We start from the raw sequence: 12073 nt of genomic DNA on the forward strand, positions 1-12073 counted from the left end.
TAGTAACACAATCTCTTAGACCTGGTCATCAGAACATGATAGTAACACACTCTTAGACCTGGTCATCAGAACATGATAGTAACACAATCTCTTAGACCTGGTCATCAGAACATGACAGTAACACAATCTCAGACCTGGTCATCAGAACATGATAGTAACACAATCTTAGACCTGGTCGTCACAACATGATAGTAACACAATCTCTTAGACCTGGTCATCAGAACATGAGAGTAACACAATCTTAGACCTGGTCATCAGAACATGAGAGTAACACAATCTTAGACCTGGTCATCACAACATGATAGTAACACAATCTTAGACCTGGTCATCACAACATGATAGTAACACAATCTCTTAGACCTGGTCATCAGAACATGAGAGTAACACAATCTTAGACCTGGTCATCACAACATGATAGTAACACAATCTTAGACCTGGTCATCAGAACATGATAGTAACACAGTCTTAGACCTGGTCATCAGAACATGAGAGTAACACAATCTTAGACCTGGTCATCAGAACATGATAGTAACACAATCTTAGACCTGGTCGTCACAACATGATAGTAACACAATCTTAGACCTGGTCATCAGAACATGATAGTAACACGATCTTAGACCTGGTCATCAGAACATGATAGTAACACGATCTTAGACCTAGTCGTCACAACATGATAGTAACACAATCTTAGACCTGGTCGTCACAACATGATAGTAACACAATCTTAGACCTGGTCATCAGAACATGATAGTAACACAATCTTAGACCTGGTCATCAGAACATGATAGTAACACAATCTTAGTCCTGGTCGTCAGAACATGATAGTAACACGATCTTAGACCTGGTCATCAGAACATGATAGTAACACAATCTTAGACCTGGTCATCAGAACATGACAGTAACACAATCTTAGACCTGGTCATCACAACATGATAGTAACACAATCTTAGACCTGGTCATCAGAACATGATAGTAACACAATCTCTTAGACCTGGTCATCAGAACATGATAGTAACACACTTAGCCCTGGTCATCAGAACATGATAGTAACACAATCTCTTAGACCTGGTCATCAGAACATGACAGTAACACAATCTTAGACCTGGTCATCACAACATGATAGTAACACAATCTTAGACCTGGTCATCAGAACATGATAGTAACACAGTCTTAGACCTGGTCATCACAACATGAGAGTAACACAATCTTAGACCTGGTCATCAGAACATGATAGTAACACAATCTTAGACCTGGTCGTCACAACATGATAGTAACACAATCTTAGACCTGGTCATCAGAACATGATAGTAACACGATCTTAGACCTGGTCATCAGAACATGATAGTAACACGATCTTAGACCTAGTCGTCACAACATGATAGTAACACAATCTTAGACCTGGTCGTCACAACATGATAGTAACACAATCTTAGACCTGGTCATCAGAACATGATAGTAACACAATCTTAGACCTGGTCATCAGAACATTATAGTAACACAATCTTAGTCCTAGAAAAACCATATCAACACAACAAGTTCTGTTCTCTGTCTCCACAGACGCGTGGACGACGACCTGGGTCGGACCCACGAGCTGGAGCACTCGGCCATCAAGTGCATGCGAGGAATCCTCTACTGCTACATGAGACAGGCTGACAAGGTGAGTCCCTCACCAGCCGTTAACAGCCGTGGTTCTGATCAAAGGTGGAGCTGCCGCTCATCAACACGAGCGCTCATGAAGACCGACAGCTCCGGGTGAGGCTTCACTGCTAGGGTTCCTCTGGGGGGTCGGCGGCCCCGAGACCAGATGCTCAGGGCTCGGTCCAGAGTCGACTTCCTGAGATGTTTTGATTCTGGTCCTGATGAACGGTCGAGCACCGACGGGGGATCGAGGGCCGAGACCTCCGTCCATTTAATTACAAACCCGCCGTCGGACAGTTAATTACTCAGAGCGGCGTCGCTTAGAGACCCGTCTCACACACTTACGGGGAACACGGGTCTAATGGAGGCGTGACACCGGGTCCGGCGCCGACCAGACGTCTCCGAGCTCCTGGTGTCTCTGGAGGGTTTCTTTGACCCTTCGTGACGTCGTTTACACACGAATGTTTGTTACGTTCAGGACTGAAGAGGTTTTTAAAGTGAGTGAAGATTTGTGACAGCAGTCGTTCAACACATTTATCATATTAACAACTTTCACTTCTGGACTCTTATGATCGACTCGCAACGAGTGAAGAGATTTAAACTCCAATAATTCTGATGATTATCTTTTACAAGAGTTCAGGTGTTTGTTGCTGAAGAAACATTCCTGAACTGAAACGTTATTTATGATGGTTTTGAACAACTAAGCTGTGTCTCAAATCACATACTTGTGTACTTGAACTTAGTAGTTTTAGTTCATAGGTGCGTCTCAATTCTTAGTATGTAAATACTAACACTAGATAGACACTAAAACACACACAAAACTGAGTATAGATCGATGGACACTTTCTACACCAAACGACTCCATCTTAGTGACGTTGACGTTGTAAACGTAAGTTTATATATATATATATATATATATATTCATATACTTCCAGGTGTATTTTCAGCAGCAGTACGAGGACGACACGTCTTCGCTGCTGATACCGGCGTAAATATCTCGTCAATATTTCTCATATTTCTTGAAACCAAACGTGCTGCCAGCAGGTGGCGATAGTGTTCCTACAGCTGCTTGAAATCATCCTTAAATAGTAGTAGTAGAAGAAGCTGTTGCGTCATTTCCTGTTAGTGTGTAGCAGCAGAGTTTGATTTGAGACAAACTATCTGTGGAGGATTAGTTACTAGTTAGTACGTACACTATCCTGATGCACACTAACTTCTAGTGCACTCAGAGAAGTGTGTGAGACTCAGCAAGTGTTAGTCACTCGAAGGAAGTTTGATGTTCACTGAACACTGAAGCTCTGAGACTCGTTGGAAGTCGTTCTTGTCAAACCGTGAGCGACGATCAAACTGATCCTGATCACGACGACGTCCGCAGCGAAAGGTTAATGAAGAGAGAGACACGTTCATTTATCCTAAACTAAATTTGGAAAAACTCCACCCGTCGTTCCAATCTTTCTCCGAGCTCATTAGCCGCTCGTGAATATGCATGAATATTCATGAGCTCGGCATCCATCATCGTCTCCAACCTGGACACGATTCCTCATGATGTAGAAATATAGTTCCAGAGTAAGACGAGATTAAGAAGTGACTCGTGGAAGTAGGACGGACGCCGGGGTCTCTGGCCGGACCTCGTCTGCGGGCGAAGGAATCATGGGAAGAACAGATGATGGGAGGAGGAGGTGAAGATGGAGAACAGAGAGAAGAACCAGGAGGTCGTGATGGAGAGAGAAGAAGAGACGGAAGTGGAACAAAGACACATTTATTTATAGATCTGTGCGACACACGCACACACACACACACACATTCACACTCTCACACTCACACTCACACACAATCTCACACACACACACTCACACACACACAAACTCGCACACACACTCATTCACGAGAGAGACACACACACACACACACGCACACACACTCATTCACGAGAGAGACACACACACACACTCACACACAATCTCACACACACACACAGTCACACAGTCACACACACACTCGCACACACACTCATTCACGAGACACACACACACTCGTACACACACTCATTCACGAGACACACACACACACACTCACACACACACACTCGCACACACACTCATTCACGAGAGACACACACACACACACACTCACACACACACACTCGCACACACACTCATTCACGAGAGACACACACACACACACACACTCACACACACACACTCGCACACACACTCATTCACGAGAGAGAGACACACACACACACACACACACACACACACACAGTCACACACTCACACACACACACTCGCACACACACTCATTCACGAGACACACACACACACTCGCACACACACTCATTCACGAGACACACACACACACACACACACACTCGCACACACACACACACACACACACACACACACTCACACACTCGCACACACACTCATTCACGAGACACACACACACACACACACACACACACACACACACACACACACACACACACACACACACACACCCGGGCCGGAAATATCACTCACTTACTCAAGGTTTCTGCCGAACGATAATGATCAGAAGTATTTATAGAACATCCGTCCAGAGAGACACAGCAGCAGCACATGCTCCTGCCAAGGATACCATGTCACGTGACTTGATGGTGTTGGGTCAAGGCAAGACGAATAAAAGGGATTTGAACCTTCATCACATGATTAACACATCAGTGTCTGAGCCGCTCTAGTAGAAGAACTCACATTTCTCCTTCAAACTCTTCACTGGCCGCTCTAGTAGAAGAACTCACATTTCTCCTTCAAACTCTTCACTGGCTGCTCTAGTAGAAGAACTCACATTTCTCCTTCAAACTCTTCACTGGCTGCTCTAGTAGAAGAACTCACATTTCTCCTTCAAACTCTTCACTGGCTGCTCTAGTAGAAGAACTCACATTTCTCCTTCAAACTCTTCACTGGCTGCTCTAGTAGAAGAACTCACATTTCTCCTTCAAACTCTTCACTGGCCGCTCTAGTAGAAGAACTCACATTTCTCCTTCAAACTCTTCACTGGCCGCTCTAGTAGAAGAACTCACATTTCTCCTTCAAACTCTTCACTGGCTGCTCTAGTAGAAGAACTCACATTTCTCCTTCAAACTCTTCACTGGCTGCTCTAGTAGAAGAACTCACATTTCTCCTTCAAACTCTTCACTGGCCGCTCTAGTAGAAGAACTCACATTTCTCCTTCAAACTCTTCACTGGCCGCTCTAGTAGAAGAACTCACATTTCTCCTTCAAACTCTTCACTGGCCGCTCTAGTAGAAGAACTCACATTTCTCCTTCAAACTCTTCACTGGCCGCTCTAGTAGAAGAACTCACATTTCTCCTTCAAACTCTTCACTGGCCGCTCTAGTAGAAGAACTCACATTTCTCCTTCAAACTCTTCACTGGCCGCTCTAGTAGAAGAACTCACATTTCTCCTTCAAACTCTTCACTGGCTGCTCTAGTAGAAGAACTCACATTTCTCCTTCAAACTCTTCACTGGCTGCTCTAGTAGAAGAACTCACATTTCTCCTTCAAACTCTTCACTGGCTGCTCTAGTAGAAGAACTCACATTTCTCCTTCAAACTCTTCACTGGCTGCTCTAGTAGAAGAACTCACATTTCTCCTCAAACTCTTCATCAGTTTCTTTCAGGATCATTTTAAAATTCTGGTTCTTACTTTCAGATCTATTCATGGTCAGACCTTCCATCAGTGATCTGATCCAGACTTACACCCCAGCTCGGGCTCTGAGGTCTGTGGATCAGAATCTACTGACGGTTCCTCACGGTTCTTCAGCACCTGAACCAGCGTCAAGACTTTTGAATCATTTAAAACATCATGACTTCAGTGCAGCTGTGGATCTGAAAGTGTGACAACATTGTGTTTCTTCATTTATATTTAATTCAGCTTTATTTTGGAAGCTCTTGAGGAGACTTAAGACACACTTAAGACACACTTAAGACACACTTAAGACACACTTAAGAACAACACCATGATGCTGACTTGACTGGGAATAAAAAACAAAAGAACAAAATTGTATTCAATAAAGAGATAATTCTTTGATACGTCGAACTGAATATAAATGTCTTCAAACATCTTCGAAAACTAAACCCATCTTTTGACACGTTCAGTGGATTTGTTAGTTTTTGTGTAGCCAGCCCTTCAACCAGGTCCCTGACTGTTGTCTTCACCTGCAGGTGGAGCAGTTCAAGCAGGACCCGAGTCCCTCCAAGTGTCTTCACTCCATGTTCGACGTGGACACTGGAGACGAAGTCCACTCCTACAACGAGTACCACCACCTGCAGGTCAGTCACGGAAGTGCAGCGTTAAAACCAAACACTAAAGTCTGAAGTGTGTGTGTGTGTGTGTGTGTGTGTGTGTGTGTGTGTGTGTGTGTGTGTGTGTGTGTGTGTGTGTGTGTGTGTGTGTGTGTGTGTGTGTGTGTGTGTGTGTGTGTGTGTGTGTGTGTGTGTGTGTGTGTGTGTGTGCGGCGTGTGTGTGTGTGTGTTTGTATGAGGTGTGTAGGTGTGTGTGTGTGTGTGTTTGTATGAGGTGTGTGTTTGTGTGAGGTGTGTAGGTGTGTGTGTGTGTGTGTGTGTGTGAGGTGTGTGTGTGTGTGTGTATGTGTGCACATGTGTGTCCACGTGTGTGTGTGTATGTGTGCACATGTGTGTCCACGTGTGTGTGTGTATGTGTGCACATGTGTGTCCACGTGTGTGTGTGTATGTGTGCACATGTGTGTCCACGTGTGTGTGTATGTGTGCACATGTGTGTCCACGTGTGTGTGTGTATGTGTGCACATGTGTGTCCACGTGTGTGTGTGTATGTGTGCACATGTGTGTCCACGTGTGTGTGTATGTGTGCACATGTGTGTCCACGTGTGTGTGTGTATGTGTGCACATGTGTGTCCACGTGTGTGTGTGTATGTGTGCACATGTGTGTCCACGTGTGTGTGTGTATGTGTGCACATGTGTGTCCACGTGTGTGTGTATGTGTGCACATGTGTGTCCACGTGTGTGTGTGTATGTGTGCACATGTGTGTCCACGTGTGTGTGTATGTGTGCACATGTGTGTCCACGTGTGTGTGTGTATGTGTGCACATGTGTGTCCACGTGTGTGTGTGTGTATGTGTGCACATGTGTGTCCACGTGTGTGTGTGTATGTGTGCACATGTGTGTCCACGTGTGTGTGTATGTGTGCACATGTGTGTCCACGTGTGTGTGTGTGTATGTGTGCACATGTGTGTCCACGTGTGTGTGTGTATGTGTGCACATGTGTGTCCACGTGTGTGTGTGTATGTGTGCACATGTGTGTCCACGTGTGTGTCGCTCAAATTGCCCAGAAAGCGTCGTCTGTCGATATCACTGAAGAGGTCAATTCGTCGTGAAACGTTTGGCTGGAGAGTGTTTGTGAAGAGAGACGATCCATCAGACCTGCAGCTGGGCTTTCTTAGACCAGAGAAATCCATCAGAGCTGTGAACACACACTCACACACACACACACTCACACACACACACACACTCACACACACACACACACAAAAACACACTTCTTTCTCTCTTTGTATCCACTATCTCAGCAGCTTCTCTGCGTGATCTGAGACCAATAATCCTCCGTTTGTCTCGTCTCTCGTCTCTCATGGTCTGTCGGTCAAACTCCCGCTACATGGTTCCAGTACTTGCTGGTCCTGATCATAGATCCTTGTTCAGTCCACGTCTTCTGGCACTAAGACCGCCCTCAGTAGATCTTCAGGGCCACACTTGAAGTCCTTCTTTCCAGCGACTCCTCTCCGCTGGACTCCTCCTGGTTCTAGTCGTTTCCACCGACATCGAAGCAGACGCTGTCGTTAGAACCTGTTTGGGTTCCGAGTGCTGATGTAGAACCGTGACGTCACTGATGGGTCGTAGAGAGAGGACCTTATGTCAGTCCTTAAAGGTGTTCCCTGGACGAGGTCCAGACCTTTTGGTTTCTGGAGCTGATACATCAAGTTAGACGGAGCGACCCGGAGTAAAAGAAAAGGTAAATCGTTGTCGTTTGTCATCGTACAAAAATGAAGTGAGCGCTGTTTGGTGCGGTTTCAAGGAAGTGATTTGTATTTATAGCACTAGGGTCACCGTTCCTGAGAAGAAGAAGAAGAAGGTAGAACTTCAGGAGGTCTCCTCGGGAAATAGTTTTTTCCAAATAGACACAGCAATACAGCATTTTTTTATAAAAAATAAATCAAAATAAAATAAGAACAAAGAGAAATAAAGAGAAAGAACAAGATGATACAATCTTGACAGAAGTCTAAAGAGTGTCAGTACCAACGAGGAAACACAACTGATAGAGTCCAGTTAGGTTACGACTGGAAGTGTAAAGTCTAAAAACGACGTTGGAGGTTCTGTTCGAGGCGACGCTCGATGGATCCGAGGATCCGTAAAACCCCTTGAACCCGATGCCTCGTGACATGATACAGTTCTAATGTGTGACGCCTTGGCCTGGGAGGGAGGTCGTCAGGGGTCCCCAACCTTCTCTGGGCGCTAAGAGCGTCAGGGTCTCTGTTTTATAGAACATCTGTGAAAGATAGAAAGAAAGAAAGAAAGAAAGATAGAAAGATAGAAAGATAGAAAGAAAGAAAGATAGAAAGAAAGAAAGAAAGATAGAAAGAAAGATAGAAAGATAGAAAGAAAGAAAGAAAGATAGAAAGATAGAAAGATAGAAAGAAAGAAAGAAAGAAAGAAAGATAGAAAGAAAGAAAGATAGAAAGATAGAAAGAAAGATAGAAAGATAGAAAGAAAGAAAGAAAGATAGAAAGATAGAAAGAAAGAAAGAAAGAAAGATAGAAAGAAAGAAAGAAAGATAGAAAGATAGAAAGAAAGAAAGAAAGATAGAAAGAAAGAAAGAAAGAAAGAAAGAAAGAAAGATAGAAAGAAAGAAAGAAAGAAAGATAGAAAGAAAGGAAGAAAGATAGAAAGATAGAAAGAAAGAAAGAAAGAAAGAAAGAAAGATAGAAAGAAAGAAAGAAAGATAGAAAGATAGAAAGATAGAAAGAAAGGAAGAAAGATAGAAAGAAAGAAAGATAGAAAGATAGAAAGATAGAAAGATAGAAAGAAAGAAAGAAAGATAGAAAGAAAGATAGAAAGATAGAAAGAAAGAAAGAAAGAAAGATAGATAGAAAGATAGAAAGAAAGATAGAAAGATAGAAAGAAAGAAAGAAAGATAGAAAGATAGAAAGAAAGAAAGAAAGATAGAAAGAAAGATAGAAAGATAGAAAGAAAGAAAGAAAGAAAGAAAGATAGAAAGATAGAAAGATAGAAAGAAAGGAAGAAAGATAGAAAGATAGAAAGAAAGAAAGAAAGAAAGAAAGAAAGAAAGATAGAAAGAAAGATAGAAAGATAGAAAGATAGAAAGAAAGAAAGAAAGATAGAAAGATAGAAAGAAAGATAGAAAGATAGAAAGAAAGAAAGAAAGAAAGATAGAAAGATAGAAAGATAGAAAGAAAGAAAGAAAGATAGAAAGATAGAAAGATAGAAAGATAGAAAGAAACTTCACGCATTAAGATCCACTGCTTTCATTCATCAATGTCATGTTTGCTCACCTTTAGGACCTACCTATGGTCCAGACCAGTCCAGTTGAAGGTCCATCATTACAAAAACCCGGGTCTTTATCTTTTACCTCAAACATAACCAAAAGTTTGGTCCATTCGTGGACCTTCATCAGATTCAAGGCCTCTGAACTGAAGCTGCTCCGTCAACCATGACTCAAGTCTCGTTCCCTCTGGATCTGTCCATCATTCCAGGCTCGTCAGGAGCTGATGCAGGAACGACGACCATTTTGACTGAAAGTGTTTGTGTGTCTTTAGATCGATGCTGTGTCTCTGTTCCTGCTGTACCTGGTGGAGATGATCAGCTCCGGCCTGCAGATCATCTACAACACTGACGAGGTGAGACACACACTTGCATGCACACTTTGACTGGCACACACACACGCACGCACACACACACACACACACTTGCATACAGACTTTGACTGGCACACACACAGGCACGCACACACACACACACACACACTTGCATGCACACTTTGACTGGCACACACACACGCACGCACACACACACACACACACACACTTGCATGCACACTTTGACTGGCACACACACACGCACGCACACACACACACACACACACTTGCATGCACACTTTGACTGGCACACACACACGCACGCACACACACACACACACACACACTTGCATGCACACTTTGACTGGCACACACACAGGCACGCACACACACACACACACACACTTGCATGCACACTTTGACTGGCACACACACACGCACGCACACACACACACACACTTGCATACAAACTTTGACTGGCACACACACACGCACGCACACACACACACACTTGCATACACACTTTGACTGGCACACACACACGCACGCACACACACACACACACACTTGCATACACACTTTGACTGGCACACACGCATGTACGCACACACACACAGACACACTTGCATACACACTTTGACTGGCACACACACACACGCACACACACACATGCATGCACACACACACACACACACTTGCATACACACTTTGACTGGCACACGCACACACGAACACATACACATACACACACGCACACTTGCATACACACTTTGACTGGCACACACACACACGCACACACATACACATACACATACACATACACATACACATACACATACACATACACGCACACGCACACATACACATACACACACACACACGCACACACACACACTAAGAATTTGAGCAACAATCTTGTTTTTATATTTTCTCTTGAATCATCAGTTGAGTGAACATGTGTTTGTTTCTCATTGTGTGTTTGTTAAGTGTTCATGTTTCGTGAACAGTGTATGACTTGAACAAACGCACACACAAAACGACAACCTAGTTGTGTAGCCAAATGTGTTAGCGTGTGTATATTTCTTTTGATATGTCTTGTCTTAGAGGATTTTGAAGTTTGTTTTTTTCTGTGTTTGCTCCATTTGTGTGCTTAAATCGAGGTGTGTGAAGCTGTGATGGTGCAGGTTTAAAGATATTGTGTTGTTTGTGTTCACACATGTGTTGTCCAGGGACATGTGTCTATTTGTTTTTTAAATAATTTGCTGTGTATTCTTTGTGTGTCTTGATGGTCAATGAAACTGTATTTAAAGTTCTGATCAAGATCAGTTTAAAACGCACTTCCTGGAGAATAACACAATGAAGCGTGTTATTCGGAAACCTCAGCAGAACCAGACTCGTTGTGGACGATCTCCTGCTGTGACCCACTAGGAAGGGAAGGAGGAGAGAGAAGGAGAAAGAAGGATTAGGAATTAAGTTTTGAGAGTTGAATAGTGTGATTTATGATTTATATTAATGTGTGTTAACATGTAAGGTTGTGTGTAGTAGGTTTGCTGTGTACTTGTGAGTCGCACACACACACACACACACACACACACACACACACACACATCTCCTGCATCCTGAGGTCACGTGACATCCAGACGCCTCTGACTCGGCAGAAAGGTTTGCAGGTCGTCCCTCACTTTTACGGCTCGTCTCACATCCGTCGCTCCACCGACTCTCTCTCCGGGCGACGCTCGAGCCTGAAGCCTCTCCTGGGAGTCTGGACCGCTTCACCTGGTCTGGAGGAACCCTGTCCTGTGGAGTAACGAGGCTGCGGCGTGCTCTTAATAAAGCAAAGGACTTTACACACTCCACGCCCCCCGGGAGTCGTTTCAACTCCATTAATTGTGTTGGTTTTTATCGGGCCGGGTTACTCACCAGCGTCGGGAGCTGGAGTTTGTGCTGCCGGTGAAATAATCCATTTGTTTACGGAGCGAGAACGTGCTCCAACAATATCCCGTTTAGTAATTAGAGCTTGTTATTTATAGACCCCCCCCGTCCCCCCAGCGTCGCTTCTAGAACATCCACGCTTGTGTTTTCTAACGAGCGCTGCTTTTATCGCATGTTTTATTCACGAGGAGTCTTTTAAACACTCGGTTCAGTGTCGGCTGACGGTGAGGACACTCGCTGGAGCTCCAGCTTCATGTTCGGTCCGAGAGTCACGACGCTGACACTGTTTGTTGGGTCAGTTTTAAGAGTTGATTCTGGACGGAAGGAAGATCGTTATTATTGTCCGACAAAAGCCTGTTGTAGTGTCATAAATTCATGCACTTACACTTTATGTTTTTAACTGCAAAATGTAGTGCACTATCCACACTCAATTGTCCACTTTCCAACCTCACCGTCATCTTTGACGTAGATGATGCTACGTCTCGAGCTACGTCGCTAAACTGAAGCTACGTCACTGACGACACGTCTTCGGAGCAAATACTGACGTAAATATCTACAGAAAACACTCATTTGACCACAAAACAACCATTATAACATAATGAAACACAACTTAATAA

General features: G+C 43.9%; 1 protein-coding gene across 3 annotated transcripts in view; it reads left to right on the top strand.

The window, feature by feature from the left end:
- The window catches only part of phkb (phosphorylase kinase, beta), a 133334-nt gene that overhangs the window by 34316 nt on the left and 86945 nt on the right, over positions 1–12073 (top strand). For all 3 annotated transcript variants that reach the window (XM_087793017.1, XM_087793016.1, XM_087793018.1), the window contains 3 exons: positions 1558–1657; positions 5842–5949; positions 9486–9566. In XM_087793017.1, coding sequence (XP_087649143.1) covers positions 1558–1657; positions 5842–5949; positions 9486–9566 — 289 coding nt within the window. The remainder of the gene's footprint in view (positions 1–1557; positions 1658–5841; positions 5950–9485; positions 9567–12073) is intronic.

Source organism: Callionymus lyra, chromosome 6, assembly GCF_982586985.1.
Source record: "Callionymus lyra chromosome 6, fCalLyr1.hap1.1, whole genome shotgun sequence".
Classification (NCBI taxonomy): Eukaryota; Metazoa; Chordata; class Actinopteri; order Syngnathiformes; family Callionymidae; genus Callionymus; species Callionymus lyra.